Source organism: Ailuropoda melanoleuca, chromosome 19 (genome assembly GCF_002007445.2).
Source record: "Ailuropoda melanoleuca isolate Jingjing chromosome 19, ASM200744v2, whole genome shotgun sequence".
NCBI classification, from domain to species: Eukaryota; Metazoa; Chordata; class Mammalia; order Carnivora; family Ursidae; genus Ailuropoda; species Ailuropoda melanoleuca.
In genome coordinates, this window is record NC_048236.1 from 15920594 (window position 1) to 15942622 (window position 22029).

At 35.8% G+C, this 22029-nt stretch overlaps 1 protein-coding gene across 9 annotated transcripts in view; it reads right to left on the reverse strand.

Moving 5' to 3' along the window:
* KHDRBS2 (KH RNA binding domain containing, signal transduction associated 2) overlaps positions 1-22029 on the reverse strand; it is a 597869-nt gene that overhangs the window by 301049 nt on the left and 274791 nt on the right. For all 9 annotated transcript variants that reach the window (XR_004622082.1, XR_004622080.1, XR_004622081.1 and 6 more), the window contains exon 4: positions 14010-14156. Coding sequence is in view for 6 of the 9 variants with exons in the window: in XM_034648191.1 (XP_034504082.1) it covers positions 14010-14156 (147 nt within the window). In the remaining 3 variants the exon portion in view is untranslated. The remainder of the gene's footprint in view (positions 1-14009; positions 14157-22029) is intronic.

The following is a 22029-nucleotide window of genomic DNA, read 5'->3' on the forward strand; positions in this document are numbered from 1 at the left end:
TCTCTTCCCTACAGAAAAATCTCAGGCAATGGTATACAAAGAAAGCAGAAATAAGTTATTAGCATATTAATTTTTCTATTGAAAAACATAGTAATATGAATATTACATTCATAATTGGCTATTAATGGCACATAGAAATTGTTACTGACGTATTTATCACTTATGTGAATGCTCTGAGTTCCCAAATAGGTTTATCTTAATATTTCTGCCATTAAGGCAAGACCTTCACTGGTATTTGTGCATATTAACTTGACAACATCTGCATAAAACATGTGGAGACAACTGTATATGTAGTCTTTACAGGGGTATATGTTCATGGAATACTATGTTTTTTCTCTTGTAGAATATTTTATTTTATTATATTATAAATACATAATTTCCGATTTATTACAAAGCAAAATACTCATCTTTGAAGTGTCCCATGATATACAGAGTTCAAACTTACAATCACTGGCACCTATAAAGTTACTTTAGATGTTTTCTTCCATATGTTGAATATAAAGTGACTCATTAAACTAATTGTGGAAGACCTTAGCAATCCTGGGAAGATAGTGACCTTAACGCAGCTTTCCCTTTCTTTACCAACTGTTACACACTAGCACATTTTGCCTGAAATAAAGACAGCAACCCTCAGAAGTTCACGTGCATGTCAGGTTTTGAGTTCTCTGAGAGACCTAGCTAAGACAAGTAACTGGTATAGGCCTTTCTTGCATGTGGGCTGAGTGAATACATGAGATTCAGTGCTGGAAGACCCCAGAATGGTAATGGTAGAGTGAATATCTGAGAGTTTGGCTCACAAAGATCTGTACTTCATCCAAGTGTAAAGTTGCCACACAGACTCACTTGAGGAGGCCGATTCTCCCTGGCCAGCAAGAGGCTAAGGAAGACCTCAGAATGACTCAGAATGAGTGAGCCCTCAAGTCTGGGAAGATGAAAGGAGACAGAGGAAGGAGTTTTTCAGGTTCTCACCAAGTTTTTGGTGGCCTGCGTAGTTCTATATTTTTGGTCCACGGGGGAAGACTAATTTATTTTCCGACATTTTAGTGGACTGGTGTTATTAGACATACCTAAAAAACAGACTTAATCAAGATAGAAAGAAAGAAAAAAAGTGAAAAGAGCATCTGGAGAGAGCAAGAGCAGTCAGAAAACCTGCCCAGTGAAATAAAGCTGCCAGAGAGGATCGAAATAAACCTAAACAGAAAAACAGAAGAAATACCTAAGACAATACAGTTACAGTATTTTCTGTGAGATAGAAAACAGAACAAGAAAGTAAGCACAATATCTACATGATTTGGTCTAAACACTTCAAGGGACTGGAAGATAGCATCATCACTGCTAAAGCCTGAATTTGTAGCTTAGAAGACCATGCACGGGGTATCTCTGGGATGCATGAGAAAATGATATGAAGATTCAAGTTGACTGAAAAAGACAATTGAAGAAAAAAAAGATTCAGGAGAGTTGCCATAAGCAATGAGTTTCAAAAGAAGGAAAACGAAAAATATAGAGAAAAGAAAATAAATAATGAGATAATTTCCCCGAAAGGAAGACCTAATGCCACTGCCAATTGAAAGAGCCTACTGATTTCCAGGCCAGGCCTATAAGAAAGGGGCCAAACAGCATATTCTGGGTAAAATTCTTCAACTTCAAGGACAAGGTAAAATATTCCAAGCTCTCAGAGAGAAGAGAGAAATTAGGTACAGAGGACAAAGCTGACCCTCACCTCTGGAAGCAAGAAGATGGTAGAATAGCATCAAGATACCACTGAGAGATAAGGACAGCACGCGAGAACACTGAACTCCTCCTGGACATCACTCAACTGAAAGGAAGAAAGCAAGTTATTTGAGGAACAACAATTCCTCTAGTCTGTCATCCATAAATCCCATCTGAGGAAAATAATTGAAATAAGTCTCAAACCAACAAAACTAACCAGATTACCACAGGACCAGTTTTGTAGCCCACCCTTCTCTAATTTCCTATCACTTTCTACCTCACCTGCCAAGACCATTTGCAAAGCTCTGGGAGCACTAGAAGCTGGAACGTGGAAAAAGTGGGAGGAGATAGATGAGCAGACCATGCCTCCTTCCCCACTGCTACTCCCCAAGCTGTAAATTCGGACAGGAGTAGAGGTTTGAATTGGATTTGAAATTGAAATCATAAATTGGAACTAACTGGACTTAAAACCTGAATTATGTAAATTAAGATTCTTCTAATAGGAGAATGAGTGGAAAGCTATGTGATTTGCTCAAGCTGTTGGTAATGAATAAGAAAAGGAGAACAACAGTAGTTATAGAAAAATAAAACCAATTCCTATTTGTACCAGATCAAGGACAGACCATCTAGTAAGCCATTTCTATTTGTATTTTAAGGAATTATACAGATGACCTTTGAGCAGCATGGGTCTGAACCCACTTATAATATGTATTTTTTTTATATAGTACAGTACTGTAAATTTATTTTTTCTTTTTTATGATTTTCTTAACTTTTTCTCTTCTCTAGCTTACTTTATTTTAAGAAGATAGTATATAATATATAAAACATACAAAATATGTGCTAATTGACTATGTTATCAGTAAGGCTTCTGGTCAACAGTAGGCTGTAAGTAATTGAGTTTTGGGGGGAGTTAAAGGGTATACACAAAATTTCAACTACACGGGGTGGGGTTGATAGCCATACCCCCACATTGTAGAAGGGTCACCTGTATATGCATCCTTACATACACTATGTGCAAAAGAGAAAGAGACAAAAACAAAGATTAGAGATGAGATAGAAGATATATTTCTTAGAAGAGTAGGGAGTCTTCCAAGTTCCCTGGATATCTAGTTTGAATACTGTCAACAGGAATCGATATATTTCCCATTGCAGCTTGCTGAAAGTAAAATGAGATCAGTTAATCAAAGAAGAGCAATTCAAAACAAGCTTACATTGTATCTTATGTAGCTGCAAAATAAGTTGTTCGAAAAGTAAAAACTAATTGCTAGAACAGAAGTTGAAGATACATTTCAGGAATATATAATTCTGCAAAAATAATCAGTTTTAGAATATTCTATTCCCTACATTTTTCTTGTATTTTTAAAAAGATATTCATCAAGAAATAGATCTTTAACTGTGGGTCATCGACACCTTCAAGAAACTAATCAAAACACTCTCTCTTTCTCTTTCTCCACAGCCCCCTCACCTCAGTCCTCTGTCTCAACTCTCTCTTTTGAACTCTCTCTGTCTCACTGAATAACTGACTCTTGTCTGTATGGTGGCGTTCTTTGTCAGCAATTGACTTTTCTTTTTTTTTTAAATTGAGATAAAATTGGCACATAACATTATGTACGTTTCAGGTGTACAACATTATAATTTGACATCTGTATAACTACAAAGTGACCCCACCAAAGGTGTAATTACCATCCATCGCCATGTAACTGACCTCTTTCCTTCATGCGTTTTGCCCACCTCACAACATCCTTCCACTCTGGTAACAATCTAGTCTATCTTTGAGTTTTTGCATTATTCTTTTTGTGCATTTGTTTTGTTTCCTAGCTTTCACACATGAGTGAAATCATATGGTATTTGTTTTTCTCCATCTGACTTACTTCACTTCGCGTTATACCCTCTAGGTCCATCCATGCTGTTGCAAAAGGCAAAATTTTATTCTTCTTTATGGCTGAATAACGCTCCATTATAAATACATACAACACATTCTCTTTATCCATTCATCCATGGATGAACACTTAAGTTGTTTCCATGCCTTGGATATTGTAAATAATGCGGCAATAAACATAGGGGGGCATATATCTTTTCAATTAGCATTTTCATATTCTTTAGATAAACACTAAAAAATGGAATAACTGGATCACATGGTAGATCTATTCTTAATATTTTGAGACATCTGTGTACTGTTTTCCATAGGGGCTGCACCAATTTACATTCCCACTAACAGCATATAAGGGTTCACTGTTCTCCACATCTTCTCCAACACTTGTTATTTCTTGTTTGTTTGATAATAGTCATTATAACAGGTGTGAGGTTATATCTCATTATGGTTTTGATTTGAATTTTTCTAAGAATTAGTGATGTTGGACATCTTCTCATGTGCCAGCTGGCCATCAGATATGTCTTCTTTGGAAAAATGTCTGTTCAGATCATTTGTCTGTTTTTTAATAGGGTTGTTTGGGTTTTTGTTGTTGTTGCTGTTGTTGTTAGTTATATGAGTTCCTTTTATACTTTGGAGATTAGTTCCTTATTAGATGTATGATTTGCAAATATTTAGTAGGTTACCTATTTATTTTGATGATGGTTTCCTAATCTGTGCATAAGTTTTTTTTTAGTTTGAAGTAGTGCCATTCATTTACTTTTTTATCTGTTTGCCTTACCTCTGGAGTCAGATCCACATTGCTTAGACTGATGTCAAGAAGCTTATCATCTATTTTTCCTTCTAGGAATTTTAGGTATGCAGGTCTTATATTCAAGTCTTTAATCCATTTTGAGTTAATTTTTGCATATGGTGTAAGATAGTGTTCTAGTTTGATTCTTTTGCATGTGACTGATTGTTTTCCCAGCACCATTTGTTGAAGAGATTATCCTTTCACCATTGGATGTTCTTGGTTCCTTTGTTGTAAATTAATTGTCCACATATTTGTGGGTTTTCTTCGGGACTCTTAATTCTGTCCCACTGATGTATCGGTTTTTATGGCAATACCATACTGCTTTGATTACTATATAGATTTGTAGTCTAGGGAGTAAGATACCTTTTGTAGTATCAGGGAGTGTATGATACCTCTAGCTTTGTTCTTCTTTCTCAAGATTCCTTTGGGTATTGGATTCTTCTGTGGTTCCATACAAATTTTAGAATTCTTCCTTCTACTTTTGTGAAAAATACAATTGGAATTTTGACAGAGATTGCACTGAATTTGTAGATTGCTTTAGGTAGTATGGACATTTTAACAATATTAATTCTTCCAACCCGTGACACAGAATATCTTTTCATTTATAGTGTCTTCATTTTATTTCATCAGTGTCTTATAGTTTTCAGCATAGGTCTTTCACCTGCTTAGTTAAATTTATTCCTGGGTATTCATTCTTTATAATGCAACTATCAATGGGATTGCTTTCTTAATTTCTCTTTCTGATGGTTTGTCACTAGTATATAGAACTGCCACAGATTACTGTATATTGATTTTGCATCCTACAATTTTACTGAATTTGCTTATTAGTTCTAACACCTTTTTATTTTTTTTTTGGTGAAGACTTTGGGGTATTCTATATGTAATACCATGTCATTAGCAAATAGTAACAGTTTTATCTTTCCTTTCTGTTTTGGATGACTTTTATTTCACTTTCTTGTCTTATTCCTGTGGCTACAGCTTCCAATACTATGTTGAATAAAAGTGGCAAGAATGGGTATCCTTATCTTGTTCTTGATCTTAGAGGAAAATCTTTCAGTTTTTCACTATTGAGTATGATGTTAGCTGTGGGTTTGTCATTTATGCCTATATTATGTTTAGGTACTTTGCCTGTATACCCACTTTGTTAAGAGTTTTTATCATAAATGGATGTTAGATTTTGTCAAATGCTCTTTCTGCATCTATTGAAATTGTCATATGATTTTTATCCTTTTTGTTGTTGTTGTTAATGTGGTGTATTATGCTGATTGATTTACAGATGTAGAACTATCCTTGCATCCTAGAATAAATCCCATTTTAACATGGTATGTGATCCTTTTAATGTATTGCTGAATTTGGTTTGCTAATATTTTGTTGAGGATTTTCACATTTATGTTCATCAGGAATATTGGCCTGTAATTTTCTTTCTTTCTTTCTTTCTTTCTTTCTTTCTTTCTTTCTTTGCCCTTATCTTGTTTTGGTATCAAAGTAATGTTGGCCTCATAAAATGGGTTTTGAAGCATTCTTTCCTCTTCAATTTTTTGGAAAAATTTGAAGATAAGTATTAAATCTTTTTTGACTGTGGGGTAGAATTCACCAGTGTAACTGTCTGATCTTGGACTTTTCTTTGTTGAGAAGTTTTTGATCACTGATTCAAACTCCGTATTAGAAATAAGCCTGTTCAAATTTTTTATTTCTTCATAATTCAGTATTGGAAGATTGTGTGTTTCTAGGAATATATCCATTTCTTACCCAATTTGTTGGCATATAATTGTAGTAGTTTCTTATCCTTTGTATTTCTGTGATATAAGTTGTAACTTTCCTCTTTCACTTCTGATTTTATTTATTTGAGTCCTCTCTATTTTTCTTAGTGACTTAGTGAGCCTAACTAAAAGTTTGTCAATTTTGTTTATCTTTTCAAAGAATTATGTCTCCTAGCACTAACAGGCTAGAGGGAAGTTCCAAAATAGTGCCTGCCAGTACCGTATTAGCAAGCCAGGATAAGATCACAAAAATGGCATATGTTAGTGTCTCTGTCCCAGAGAGTCCCAACAAATTCCTGCTTCTCCAGCAGACACCCCAAACTAGTAAGTGGGTCTCCTTCACACATGGTCCAAGTGCTTATCCAACTGGTGTTTTTATGCTAAGTCCTGGGATGAGTTAGTCTATGTGTGAGCGGTTTAAGAGTGGGTTCTTCCATTTCCTACAGTTCTATGATTTTCTTGGACATAATCCTTGTTGGTTTTCAGAGCCAGGCTTCTGGGGGCTCATTTGTCCTGATCACAATCTAGGGGTTGGGGTGTCTGATGTGGAGCATAGACACCTCACTGCTCAGGGAAAAAATCTGCATTTTTGAGATCTTTCCTAAATGTGGATTGCTGTGCCTGTGGTAGGTTTTTTCCTGGCAAGACCAGGGCTCTGCCTCTCCTATCCATTTTGACAGTCCATTTATTCTTTGCTGTGAAGACATCAGTCATGCAGATTTCAGATTTTTTTCTGAGGAAATTACTCTATGTGTGGTGGTAAATTTGTTGTGTCCATGGGAGGATGTGAGCTCAGGATCTTCCTACCCACCATCTTGAACCCCTCCTAGGAAACAATTCTGATTTTTCTTGACTCTGGAATTAACACTTTTTGTTTGATCAGCATTGCCTGGTGCATCATTACTATTGTCCATATTGCCCTTATTATCCAATCTGGTCTCCCACTTCCCATTGTCTCTTAAATATGTCTCCATAATATTTATCTTTCAAATCTTGAAAATAGTTTTCTGGTTACTAAATTCTACACGAGCAGTAACCAATGTAACACAAATTCCTAAAATCATGCCTAGCATATATTTGATGTTCAGAAATATTTGTTGAATTGAATTTAAACAAATCTTTTGCCTGGCATTATTTAGACCACCGATATCACTTACTTAAATTATTTACTCAGTTAAAAATTATACATTTATTTAACAGATTCTGATTACTGAGCTACTTTTCTGCTGTGATTCATTTTTTGTCCCAAATTCTTCAATAAACATCAGCCTTTTTAAGTTGCTTCCAGCTATTAAAATATTTTCAAGTCAGTGTTGGCACATATTTGTTATGTACCTGTGTACAACTGCAGGACTAGCATTCAGTAAATGTTCTGAATACAATATAAAATTTCTATTTGATCCTCTACAAATTCCCTTATACTAGAATCAGAAGAAGTTAAGAGGTGAAGATATTTTTTTGATATTTTTATTTTCTAAGTAATCTCTACACCCAACTTGGAGCTTGAAACCACAACCCTGAGATCAAGAACTGAACATTCCACTAACTGAGCCAGCCAGGTGCCCCAAGAGGTGAAGATTTTTGCCTCAAAGATCAAACCTGTATCTTTAGGAACCACAGATCTTTAATAACACAGATAACCTTAGGAATGTTGCTAAACCTTCATGTTAATAACTACATTTAGAATTGCAAAAGCAGTTCTTGTGATTTAATGCCAGTTAATGGGGAAGAAGTAAATCATCAAGATGAAATCAAGATGGTGAAAGAAACAGGAGAATGATGCCAGGCAACTAAAAAGCAATAAAAACTCTTGAAAAGAGTGGCCTTGGAGAATTCAGATCCCTGACGTCCAATGAGACCAGAAATAGTTAGTGATAAATTGTTTCTTAGGATAGAAAGGAGATGATCACATCCTGACCCTAGATTCATAAAGTGAACATTTGATTATCTGTACTGTGAGGAGTAAGATGATACTTATGTTAGGGTTTGTAGAAAATCGAACTCAAATAGTTATCTACTCTTCTTTTTATCTGCTTTCCAGGTTATGCCAGTCAATTAGCAATACTAAAGTGGCCTTGCATCTCAACAACAATAATAACAATAAATTACGTTATTACAGAGGTATTCTAATTAATTATATATTGTTATTATAATTAATGTTATTCTAATTAATTATATAGTAGTAATAATTATTACTACTTCTAAGAATAAGTCATAATTTTAATTATTTTCTAAGTCATAGGTCTGTATTATCTATTACAACTTATCAGATAAGAAGCAATACTCAATGTTAGTTGATTATGAATTTCTCCAAATACAATCAGAATACAATCCTAGTACTATAGCAATACAGGAAGCATTTCTGAGCAAGTAATAATTACATAAATACATGTGGTTTTGTGCTTAGTGCTATTAGTTACCACACTATTAGAATATGGCTAATTATGAAAAAGAGAAGAGAATCAATTGTTTTGAAGAGAGCAATCTGAGGAAACTCTTGACAACATTTTAACAACGACCACAGAAGTGAGGGAATGATATCCAGGTTATGGATTCTGTTTCCCTCTCTGCATTGAACTTTATTTTTTTATTCTGTTGCTGATCATTACCTTGCGTGTGGGATGTTGTTGCTATACTGCTGAGCTCCTGCCATCAACCAGCCAAAATGTATCTGCCACCCCTCACCTTGTCTATAAGTCTTGCCAATTATCGTGACTTTTGCTGGCTTGTGGGTTTTATTTAATACATTATTTCCCCTACATATTCACTTGCATAAAAGACTCTGACCAAATTTTCACTTTTTATCAAATTATAACATGAATTTCAGGGATATGTTCTTATATTTATAATCTTTCAAAACTTTATAAAAATGTTTTCAGTGCATGAAAGTCTAGATCTTCCATCTCCTAGACTGAAAATACTCTGCTTTTCTTTTCTATTTTCTTATATCTACTTCCTTGTATGATTGCTAATAACGATCAGTGTCATTTTCCCATTTCAGAGCTAGGCTTGCAGTCTTTGAGGAAGAGAAAGCAAGAATGCTCTTTCTTTGCTTTTACTCTAAAGAGGAGAAGCATTTACTTTTCTTCCATAGTCACACTCCTGAGAGGTTTCCTACACAGGTTTCTAATCTCAAACCTGAAATGCTATAATATGCCCTAATTGCCCCATTTCAAGAATCACCGCTGTCACCAAGACATACAACCAATCTGATGTAGGAAAGAAATAACCTGGAATGATGCATTTTTTGTCTGTGTTGAATTGTGTTAATATATTGTATTCTTTTACTAACATGCAATATACTTATTCTATATTGAATAATACACATATATGTATATATATATAATGCCTTTTCTTTAAGTGATAAAACCTCTAGCAATGATCATTAGAGACTTATCCCAGGTATAACAAATACTTTTCAAATTCTGTCAACACTGATAATATTCTAGTGCTGTGTAGCGTACTGTGTTGAGAAAGATTTTGGGGCCATGCCAGGGCTTGGTAGAAATGAGTATCGTGATCTCTCAATTCCGTCAGCAACTAACTCTTGAGCCCGTAATAAAGTAATCTATTTGTTATCTGTGACCTAAACCTAATTTCCTGGTTGTGTGGAAACACATCCTTTCATCTTTTCTATGAAAGAATGAATAAACTCACACTCAATGAGCAGACTTTTGCTAAACCCTCATAAGTTCTAAATATGAGACAATGTATTATGCTTCTATCATGAGCTAATTATTAAGCATTAGTTAAACTTACTAACTCAACTTAATTGAAGGTGAGAGTTAGCCAGTAGGGAAATGAAACACAGTGTCATTATTTTAAGGTAATCTGCTGACTAAGGTTGGAAAAGGGGAAGCTGTACTCCAAGATCCCAGGGGTCTCATTCACAAACTACAATGTAAATGTTGTCCCCTAGTATCGTGTAAGGGGCAAACTGCACAACCATATGTGGCGGTCCTAGTACCTGAACTGTAAAAGAAAGGAGTATTATAAAACATAATAATGATAAGAATGACATTAGTTTACCCCTTTACAGATGAGAAAGGAAAGAGAAAGGCATTAGCATTATTGAAACATATATTAGTTTAGGGTTTTATATCCTTTTGGTCACTACTTGTCAAATGATTTAATACGCTTAATCTGCATTTGTGAGACAAATTAGCAATAAATGAAAACCTTAATAGGGTATCTGCTCAAAGTATTAGAGATTTAAAATTAGGAGAATTCAATTTATTAATGTTTTATTGACGTGCTACTCTACTTGATTTGATAAGACTGTAGTAACTGGAGAGAACAGCAAGTTAGAAATTTTCTCCCTAGGTAATAATAATTCTTTTGCCCTTAACAATCTATTTAAAGTACTGAAAGTGTGTTGCTTTCCAACAGCTTACAGCATTCAGACATTTCATGACAATTTGTATGTTCTGAAGTCGGCAGTCTTGAACAATTACAAGCTCTGGACATAGGGCATATTGGATAAATGCTGGATAGCATAAAAAACGAGAAAGGAAGGTACAAACTCTGACCATGGAAAGACACTCTATTTAGTAGAAGAATTAGATGGTAGTCCTATTCTACATTAGCTTTCTATGTTGTTCCAGCATGCCTCTTACTGGCTATATTCTTCACCTATTATATTTGTAAATTTTGATGTCCTGATACATTAGCGTTTCTGTAGACTTGCTCACCAAGTATTTTTTTTATAATAAAAAGAGAACTGGCAGCTCATGTTTGCCTGCTGTGGTTCTAGTGAAAGATGAAGTAGACAGTTGCCATCCTTTGCTTGGTGCCAAGGCAAACAAGGCAAATTGGAAAAATTTATCAAGTAGGACTTCCACCGATTGTAGAATTTACTAATACAACATTGAGAGATATCAGAATAGTTATTTAGTTATCTATCTATCTATCTATCTATCTATTTATACATTGAGAGAGAGTGTGAGCATGAGTTGGGGAGTGGGTGGTGAGTAGGGGAGGGGCAGAGGAAGAAGGAGAGAGAGAATCTTAAGCAGACTCCACACTGAGCCCAGCATGGGGCTCAATCTCACAACCCTGAGATCACAAACTGAGCTGAAACCAAGAGTCGGAGGCTTACCTGACTGCGCCACCCAGGTGCCCCTATTTGTTTTTAAAAAGCTTATTCAGGGGCGTCTGGGTTGTTTGGTCCGTTAAGTGTCTGACTCTTGATTCTGGCTCAGGTCTCAATCTCAGGCTTGTGAGATCGAGCCCCCCCACCTCTTGGGTTCCATGTTCAGCGAGGAGTCTGCTTCTCTCTTTCCCCCTGCCCGCACTGGCATGCTCTTTCTCTTACCAAAACAAAAAATTTCTTTAAAGAAATCTTAAAAAATCTTAAAGAAAACAAAAAAATCACTGCCAATCAATGATTAATTGGAGGCAAAAAAATCATTATTCACCTATACAAAAAAATATTTATTAAGAGTTCCCATGTGTCTGGCATAGTTCAAAACTGAGGACTAAAGCAATAAAACCAAACAATAATCCCGACTCTCATGACATTTATATTTTAGCAAGAAAACCAACAATAAACAAATAAGTAATATATATACATATGTATATATATATAGAAAAGGTTATAAAAGTTATGAGGAAAATTAAATAAGTGTAGAGGGCTGAAGCATGATGACAATAAATTGCAGTGTTAATTAAGGGGACAGTGATACTGTGAACAAAATATAATAGGATTGTAGGAAAGTTACTTTTAGGGAAGAATTTCCTGCATTGCTAACGTGAGCTGAGACCCGAATGACAGTTGTGCCAGTTATTTTGGAGAAGAATCTTCAAAGGTCCTTAGGGAGGAGTGAGCCTGGAGAGCCTGGGGTGTGGGATGAACAGAAGCCAACATATCCAGAGTACAGGGAGTGAGCAGTCGGTCAGGCAGAGAGAAAATCCCAGAGACAGGCAGGAGCAGGTCATATTGGCCAATGTGAGATTTTCATTCCTCATCTGGATGTGCATATATAAAGCATCTTAATTGTGGGGTACTATTCCTCCAACTTGACCCAAATAGGTATTTTATATCTCTGCATCACTCCTGGTGCCTATTAATCGGCAGACTCTCAAACAAATAATTATTAGGCCATGCACAATGCCAAGTGATGGGAATATAAGAGACACTGCTAGCCCTGCCCTCATGGAGTACATATTTCAGTGGGGAGGTTATAAATGAAATGATTACATGTATCACAAGGCCTAGAAGTAGGCTAGATGTATTACTGGCATTTATAATAAAATAGGGTTAACCTAGCCCACAACTTAGATCCAATATATATGTAGCAATGAAATGCTGTTTCATGTTACATATTTAACCTCAAAAAGGCATTCCAAGATTCTGTCTACTATAACAGTAAAATAGTTTAAAAGCATCCATTTAAATGGTTCTTGATCATTTTCTATGTCTTTTTCATATACATTACCCTATTTAATATTCACAATAACTGTGATAGAGGTCAGTCAGTTATAATTATCTTCTTTTTAAAGATAAGGAGCTGAAGCTCTGAGAATTTAAATTGTTTGTCTACAGGCATGAAATGAGTTAGTAATGTAGGTAGTCCTAGCCTTTTTTACACCACCTACATCACTAGAGGTCTGATCTGAGCTAAATACAGTAAAACTGCTTACCCGACAGCACTAGGCATTTAGTTTGGAGGCAAAAGGAAGAGAGAACAGCCTCATGCTTATGAAATATTGGATCTGTTTAGGAAGGTTCTGATAAGCACTAGATAATCAACTGTGCTGAAATTCTGTGTGCATATAAAGTTAGGGAATACCCAGAGTGGTATGGGGTTATTTTATAACCTTGTCTTGACAGAAATTTTTAAACTGGGTGTATAAATACATTATGTGGTTTGATTTTGATGCTTTTACATTTCGAAATTCTGTTGTTGTTGTTGTTTTCTATTCCCATTCTCAAAATCACTGCCAATCAATGAATCTTACCCACCATTTCCTCTGAGTTTGTTGCTTACTTTAGAAATATACAGTGATTCTTCATTGAACAGATTTATCTTAGCTACTCTCTTTCTCCTCTGCCAAAGACCTCTGCCCAGGCACTCCAGAAAACTTTACTCAGCATTCTCTTCCAATTATCTTACTCTCAGCTCTAAGCCCCAACGCCAAGATTTCTATTTGAATGACCTCTTCCTAGAATGCAAAATTGTCAACCTTTATAAAAGCTTCATTCATTTAACCTTCCTCTATTTCTTAGAAAATCAGTAGAGAATTCTATCCAATATGCAACCCTGAATTTGCTGCCTTACTAAACGAACTCTCTCTGTTGTTCTCATAGAGTGCAATGAGTTTATTTTTTCCAATTTTTGTTTGACGTCAACAAATGTCTGGCTCTATTAATATTGACTATTTTACATTATGTTTTTTAATGAGCCAGCACCTGGCATAATGTCACATAATAGCACATTTGATATTTTCAAGTAACATCATTGTCTTGTTACAAATATTACATATCTAATCTCTTTCCCCTCCCATTGTACCTGCAAATGCTTTTTCTATTAATTAAAAATTGCCACGAATACATGTCAACTACCAAGTGATTAAGACACAAGAGAAAAGCATACAGCCTCATTTATACATTTGTGTTTATGTGTTAATTGTCTTATTCTTCAGGACTGTGAACTGGTGATGTATGGAAGACACTGTCAAACTTTGGTTATGTGGCAACATGCCAGGTCCCGTGCTAAACGTTTGTTGTATTCTATTTTATGTTACCTTCTTATCAACTCCACAAATAATTAGTTTGCAATATGACTCTCGGTCTAAAACAACAGTGAAGATCAAAAAGGCACACTTAAAAAAAAAGTTATGAGAAACATCTTTGTGAAAAATGAAAGACACTTACGGGAACAAGGAATTTTTTAATCTCTTCCAAAGCATGACTCATTCGTGAATAAGCTTCCCCAGGTGGAGCAAACACTTCAATTAATACATGAAGTTCATCACTCAAGTGGGCATATTTGGCTTCCCCACTCTTCCTTAATTCTTCTTCCTGTGAAAGAGGTTATTTTTAGAAATACAAATCCACCCATTTTGCATTGATTTAACATTTACTGAGAATATGACAAAGGGGCATAACCTAAGCAAATTTTCCATAAGTAGAAACCCTTTGAGAAATAAAAATCTGGCACAAGCCATTTAAAGATTTTAAAATCATTTTTGAGTGTTTGAGTGATTTTTTTTAAAAGCTGGCATAATTATCATCTACAATGGATTTTAATCAGCTAAAAGAAAATGCTAAACCCCTGAAAAGTAGTTACAGAAATGCCATTGACTTTTCAGTGCACACTAGTACATTGAGGAGGAAAAGGATGGTTTCTGTGTCTGATGAGTAATATTTTGCAGATAACAAACTAAAGATGATCCCAGTCCTTTAAGAAAACAAGAACTTTCAGGGAGCTTGGGTGGTTCAGTTGGTTAAGCACCCAGGGCATGATCCCAGGGTCCTGAGATCGAGTCCCATGTTGGGCTCCCAGCTCGGCAGAGAGTCTGCTTCTCTCACTCTCCCTCTCTGCCCCTCCCCTCGCTTGTGCGCGCTCTCTCTCTCTTTAGCTCTCTCTCAAATAAATAAACAAAATCTTAAAAAAAAAATAAAAAGAAAACAAGAACTTTCTAGCTATTTTTTGAGCAGCAGTGAAAAGGTTACTTGTTCTCCATTAAAGTATGCAAAACCAACGCTTATCTTCCAGCCTAGGCACCGAGTGGCCCAGTGTGTCATCCAGCTTCACACCCACATCTTCTCTGTCATTTGCTGCCTCATTTTGGTCAACAGGAGTATATTAAAGGGATGGCAGTTAAGCATTATGTTGGCATTGATTCTGCATGAGCTATATACCCTCAGCTTAACGAACAATACATTATCGTTAGATCAGATTTTTCGTAGTACTGTACCCAAGTGATTATTGTGGTCTGATTAATTCAGCACAGGTGCAGAGCAAATCAGTACACGATCTATATACTTTGCTAATGAGTGCCTATCATCTCTAATCTCACAATAACCTTGCACATTATTTACAACTCAGATTAGGAAACTGAGTTTAAAATACATCAAGTAGTTTCAGCAAAGGTGGGATTCAAACCCAGCTCATTTTGCAACCATTTTTGCATTTGTCTAGGGTTTTCATGGATGCAAAATTCAGTTAAAATAGTAACACAGATAATATTAATTAATGTTTTACTCTTCCTGACTCCCCTCCCCAGTAAACTAGTCATTGTTTCACTAAATTTCAAAGGATAAAAATTAAATGACAAAGTCATTTTTAGTTTTATTTGGGGATTGATTAGAAAAGCAACATGAATAGAACTTAACTGGATAAATAAAAGCAAATTTGCTATTGATTTCCTGTAAGTTAACGATATGATGCATATTAATGTGCTTATCTGATAGAAATATCCATCGTTTCAATACATGGATGATCCATCAAAGAGACAGGAAGGTCTGCTTTTCTGTCCATCTCCATCTACTCAAATCTCTCTAACAGCAACACCTTTCAGCCTGGTAATCCGCTCTCCATGTCCCTAAGCATACTTTCCATCCCTAACTAGGAGTTTTTACTTAAAAGGCTTTTCTTTGTGCCCATTTCTCAGCTTACGGAGAAGCAGCACTTGCCTCAACATCTAGGCACTCACAGGGTGTAGAAAACATTTATTCCTCTTTGGGTTCTGCTGCGAGGCAACCTGCTCCTTATCTCTGGGGTCAACTTCATTTGCACCTAAGTGCTCAGGTGGTTAAACCAGGGGATTCTTCATATCGCCCCTTTCTCCATCCTTCCTGAGCTGATTTCCCACTGGTTATAAAGGGCTACTTGCCAGCCAGATTTTATAGTGTCTGCATGCTATGAGGTATGGCATTCAAATAGGAATTATAATATTTATTTAAGGATTTTCAAATAAAATGAGCCTGAGTAGATATCTCAGCAGTTGGGCCACTAGGCTGATGTTCCTGGATAAAATGCAGGTTGCTATTTAAAAATACATTTGCCTCTCTCCTCCCCCATCATCCTTTATATAAATGGATGAGGAAACTCAGGTCTTTGGATATTAAGCAACTTCCTGGAGGTCACCTGTTAGTCAGGATTCCAGCCAGGACCCAGTAAAGTAGGTGTTAGCAGTGATAAAGACTTTAAAGGAGAAAAGTTAAAATTGCAGAACCTATCGTGAGCTACTACTGGTTATTCTCAAAAGTAAACTTCATATCTTCAACCTTGTCTTATACTCGAAATCCCATATTGGGGTATTTTTGACAGAGCAAAAGTTCCTAGGCCTTCGTTTCTTCCTGGGAAACTTAGATAATAATAGTGAGGTCTCAGGATTTTGTGAATTTTGAGAAAAGTGAAGAACATTTTGTGCTGTAAAAATGCTACACGAATTTATTATAGTAATAAATATTACTTCTTATGTTCTCAAGTAGCATTTTCAAATAATGCCTGGCTGTTTCAACAGAGACCAAAATAAGTGTGACTCGAACGTGACAAGAGTTCTTTCTTTCTGAAGTTAAAGTCCAAGCTGGAAGTAGCCAGAGGAGCAGGCAGTTCTCGGCACCCTTATCCAGAGCTCCTGGCTCCTCCTCTCGTAACTCCAGCGGCCCCAAGGATGTTGTTCTCATGTGTGTTGATGAAGGAGGCTGTCTACCATTACTTCTAAATCCCACTCCAGGGGCAAGGGAAAGACAACGTAGACAGCAAAAAGCTTATTTCAAAGATATATACCAGAGGTTTCATACATCATCTCTGCTCACATCTCTTTGGCAAAAATGCAGTCACATGTAGTGACCCTGGATACAATGGAAGCTATAAATGTGGTTTCAGACTGAGCAGCCATAAGATTCAATGTGAGGGTTTCATTCATGGCAGAAACAAGTGAGAATCGATACTGGATGACAACAAGCTGTCTTTGCAGCCAGTCCTCACTCAGGGCTGGTTAAAATCATACCTATTTATTAGATCTAATTTTGGTGAATAGCTAGCCATTGTCTGCCAGAACATCCAGATTTTATTTTCAAGAACAATACTACACCCCCAGTTGGATTTGTAACATAAAGCTGCAAGTTTCATTTGAATACTGGCAGACATCACAGCCATCCTAAATAGCACCAGTGTCCAGAAACCAGTAAGTACATTTATACTAATTTAATACAATCTCATGAGGTATTTCTTACACAAGAGTTCCAAATATATTTTGGGGAAAAAAAGTTTATCTTTGCAGTAAATTCATTATTTGATAATTTGATTATGAATGGGGCAGTAAGTGGTGTTTTCGTGTTCTGCCCAATTATTCTTTTGCGTTTTTTATAACAAACATCTTAGTACATGGGCAGGTTACACTAGGTAGAACAGGGGACGTAACAGCAAGACGAGTAAAGAAAAAGATTAAGAAATTAGAAATGCTAGAGGAAAATCTTGGGTATAAAGTGACATGAGCTGGTCCAGAGTTACCAGTACAGAAGACTGGGTCTCCATCTAATAAAAGCACAGAAAAGGGCACAGGGACTAAATCAAAAGAATGTAAGATGCACACACTAGAAGGTGAATCAGCTTGACGTGATTTAGAATTCTGCTTAAAAGACTGCACATTCAGTTGATATTATTTAATCTTCCATGAAAAAGGTACATTTATTCCACTGAGGATATTTACTTTAACCATTGACCTTCAGAACACAATTTGTGGCATTCAGCTATTACAAAGGAATCATGAGCTAATTATTTCAAGTGCAATTATTAGTTGCTAAACATGAGAAATTCAAAACAAAGTCATTACAAATATCGAATCTAGTTTCACATATCCCCAAATGTTCTATTCCCGTGTTGTACCCTAAGGTAAAATATAAGTAAAGCATACCAGTTTTTTACTGATTATTTTATAGAGAATAGCACAGCAGGAAGTAGAGCCTAATTTGAATTGCATTCATGTGTTTAATTTTTAAGAAAACTTTCTCTTAGGAATTATCATTTGTATTTTATCTTCTACAAAAGAATGCTTCTGACTTGGAAATAATTTGACAATTAGAAAAGTTTCCTCTTAATTCAGAATAGCATGTTCATTGAAGAAAACTTGAAAAAAAAAATCCCCCAAAGTACAAATATTTTAAAAAATATCAACAACCACACAATTCAAGACACACTATTAGCATTTTCAGTGTATTTTCTTCAAGTATCTTTTTTTACAGTAATAGTAATGGAATTGAAATCATAATTTAAATATTGCTTCTTAGGTCATGGGTATGCAAAGTACTTTGCATGGGCTAACTAATTTTGTATGCACAACTATACTCCATGCTACATAATGCTATTTCCTTCATTTTACTGATGAGGGGACTGGTACACAGAGAGAAACCTGTCCAGGATTACACAGACTATAAATTACGGCCTTGGGTTAGAATCCAGGTTATCTCATAGCAGGTCAAGTTCTTAGTCACTATGGGTATGTACTGGTATAAGTATGTTAAATGTGAATAAACATCTTCTCCATCCAGATTTCCCCATGGATATGTCTGTCTAGTTTCTGGAATATCACGGCCAGTGGTCTCTTAGCAATTTCCTGGTATTCAGTCGCATGTAGCACTGTGCTGTCCAGGGTATCCTACTGTTATCTGCTGTGTATTACGCACATTTACTGTGAATTTCTTCTCCCCTCTCCCAAAATTTTCTGATTCCTTGGTATCGGTATGCTTATCAGTGTTGGGTTAAACTATTATTTTCAAGGTTCTCACTACTTATCTCCTACTTTATGAAGAACTTTCCTAAAAATGCTAGTGATCTCACATCACATTGTTTATGCCTAACCCACTGTTTGCAACCATCCATTCCAAACAAGCCATTCATCCAAAGTTTTTAAGATGGAGCTCAGATTAGTTTGCACAATTTCTCATGGATACTAATGCTGTATTCCTAAAACAAAAGTAGGTCATGATGGGTCATTCTCTATTTTCCTGCATAGTTTGTCCAACAGCAGGGGCAGGTGGTTGGGACCCTTTGTACCCTCATTCCATTCTGGAGTAAAGACTTAGTCAGCTTACAACTGGGTATTTCATTTTAGTTCAGATGACTGAAGACAGATTCCCCAAAATAGGAGACGGGTGTTGTGGTCCTGAGTCCAACCTTTTGCTCCCTGGATTTGCCAACTGCCAGATGTAATGTAAAACTCAAAACGTCTTAAAATACCCTAAAATATCCACTCTTAAAATCATTTATGGGTGACAGAGACTTCATTTAAAATATCAGAGGGGAACAAAGCAAAGAGGTCACATTGATAATCTCATTACAGACAACTCAAAAATTCCTCATTCTCTTGTCACGAGACTTTTCCTGCTTCATTACACACTTTTAATTTTTTTTTTCTTTTCTGTCTCTAATGTTTGTATTACTCTTTCCTCCCACGTGAAATTTCCTAGGAAATTTCAAATTATTTTCACCTCTATTAGACAGAGTAATTTAGTTATTGAGTGATAATTCCCAAGCTTACAAGTCCAGCTTATCATGGAGCTCAGTGAACTAAAGGGCGTACCATTTAATTGACCCTACTACCCTTAAAAGTCACAGTGGTAATCATCATTTGCTACTTGTAATGACCCTTGGGAATCTGTCTCCATGTCTGTCTGTCTGTCTCTCACACACACACACACACACGCATGCAAATATAGTGCTCTTTAAAGTGGGACTCTAGTGAAAGAAAATGTTTCCATTTCGTTAAATTAAGAAGAGTGGTCACTTGCTCTGGGCAATTTTCTAAAAAAAAATATATGTTATAAATTGTTCACAATATGATGTAAACCATGCATTCCTCCTTTGTGCTACTCCAGATTTTGGGTTATTTTGTCCCTCCAGTATCTCCTGAAAAGCGTCCGTTACCAGCAGAGAGAACATCTGAGTAACTGAGTTGATGTCCTAGCCATCATTTTTAAACATCTATGTATTCATCTAGATGTAAAAATGTGATATTATATATTTGTTATATTGTCTTCTCTTAAATATTTAATTACAGGAGAAGTAGTCTTTACTCTCAACCACTTAACCAACTCACCAGATTTGCCAAGTATATTCCCCCATAAAATAGTTAAGCTAATGTCCACAATAATCTTATTGTTCAAGATCCTACTGCCTAATTTTTATAAACCATTAGTCAGTGGTATTTGTTCCCAAATGTGTTTATACCTATTGGATTTGTTATTGTTATTGTATTTTATTGTATTTTTATAATTCCCCTTTCAACTTTTTAAAAATTATCAAATAACTTTGAGACCAAAATCATGTAGGTTAAGAGAGATTTTACTGTTTCAAAAATTGCTTCTGTAGTTACATTAACTTAATTATGATTTTTGCACAATATTTTGCTCCTAGATCAATTACAGCATCATCATTCTATTTCATAATTTATCTTTATACACATCTGTTTCTTCATTTTCTCAGATCCCAAATTATTCTTCATATATAAGTGTATCCAATAGAACATGAGGAAGATAACAAATTCTTGTTGAATTAATTACTTAAGGGTAAAAATCATGCTGCATTTTTCTTCTAACATCAAACCATGTCTTTACTGCTTATGCTAAGGGTTTCTTTAAATGCTCAACCATTTATTGTCCTGAGACCTTGGGATGGAGTGATCTATATTTACTAATATGACTTTACTTTTAGCTTAGGAAAAATATTTCCAAATTATTATTACATTTAGTATGTCTCCGATTAAATGAATAACAATGTATAGATCTTATATATGTATATTCGATGATATTTTATTTTGTAAGGAAATAATTATGCAATTGCAGTTTACACTATATCAAGTATTTGTTCTGTTATTACAAGCATGTAGTCTGTGTAAGTAAGTAAAACAACAGAAGCTTATAACTCAAAAGAGTATTGTGATGTTACTCATAAACAAGTTAGAATAAGCAAATTTTTTACAACAGCGCCTCCTCTCTAGACCCTTCTTATGGCTCATTTCCTTATTGTATAATGGGACTGGCAGCTGGTAATCTCTACACCCAACATGGTGCTCGAACTCACAACCTGCAGAACAAGAGTTACATACTCTTCCAACTGAACCAGCCAGGTGCCCCAGGGATTAGCAGACGGATTAGTTATTTCTAGACTATTCCGATTTCAGGAGAATCAATAGCTGTATAAGTACAGTGCTTATTCTTTGCTTCCAAAAATTAATCTTAGCAACCTTTAGAGTCCAGAAAGAAGATTCCAATGATACAAAACTTTACAGTAATATTTTATCAACAACTGCTACCACCTTAGAGACTGAAATGATTTTTTGTATTATTTTCTATGTATAGGAACAAATATTTCAAAAATCCTGAGAACAAATACCAACCACTGCTTTTCTTTTTTCTTTCTTTCTTTTTTTTTTTTAGAGAGGAGGAGAGAAAGAGAGAGAGAGGGGGGAGAGAGAGAATCTTAAGCAGGATCCATTCCCAGCACATGAGCCCAAGTCAGGGCTTGATCTCCTGATCCTGAAATCATGACCTGAGTGGAAATCAAGAGTCAGACGCTTAACCAACAGAGCCACCCAGCTGTCCCCAAACCACTGCTTTTCTGTAGACACTTTTATGTAGCCCTAGGTCCAGGAAAGCACATTGAGCCAGGACACAGAAGGCGCCAGGTGTAATGTCTCTTTCCAGCCAGGGCTCCTCCACTAACTGCAAATTTTAGAAGATATTTTGCTGTTGTGGCTTTCTTCATGTGCAAAAAAAGAGAAAGTTACTGGAAAGGTAATTTTCAAATTGTGCTTTATGGAGCCCTGAGGGTTCCAGAAAGGTCTGTCTCATAGACAACCTTGATGCAAAATGAGGATTCTTTTTCATCCCATTCAACCATATCAACTCAATTTAGACCTGTTCATGTACAAAAATTTGGGGTAAG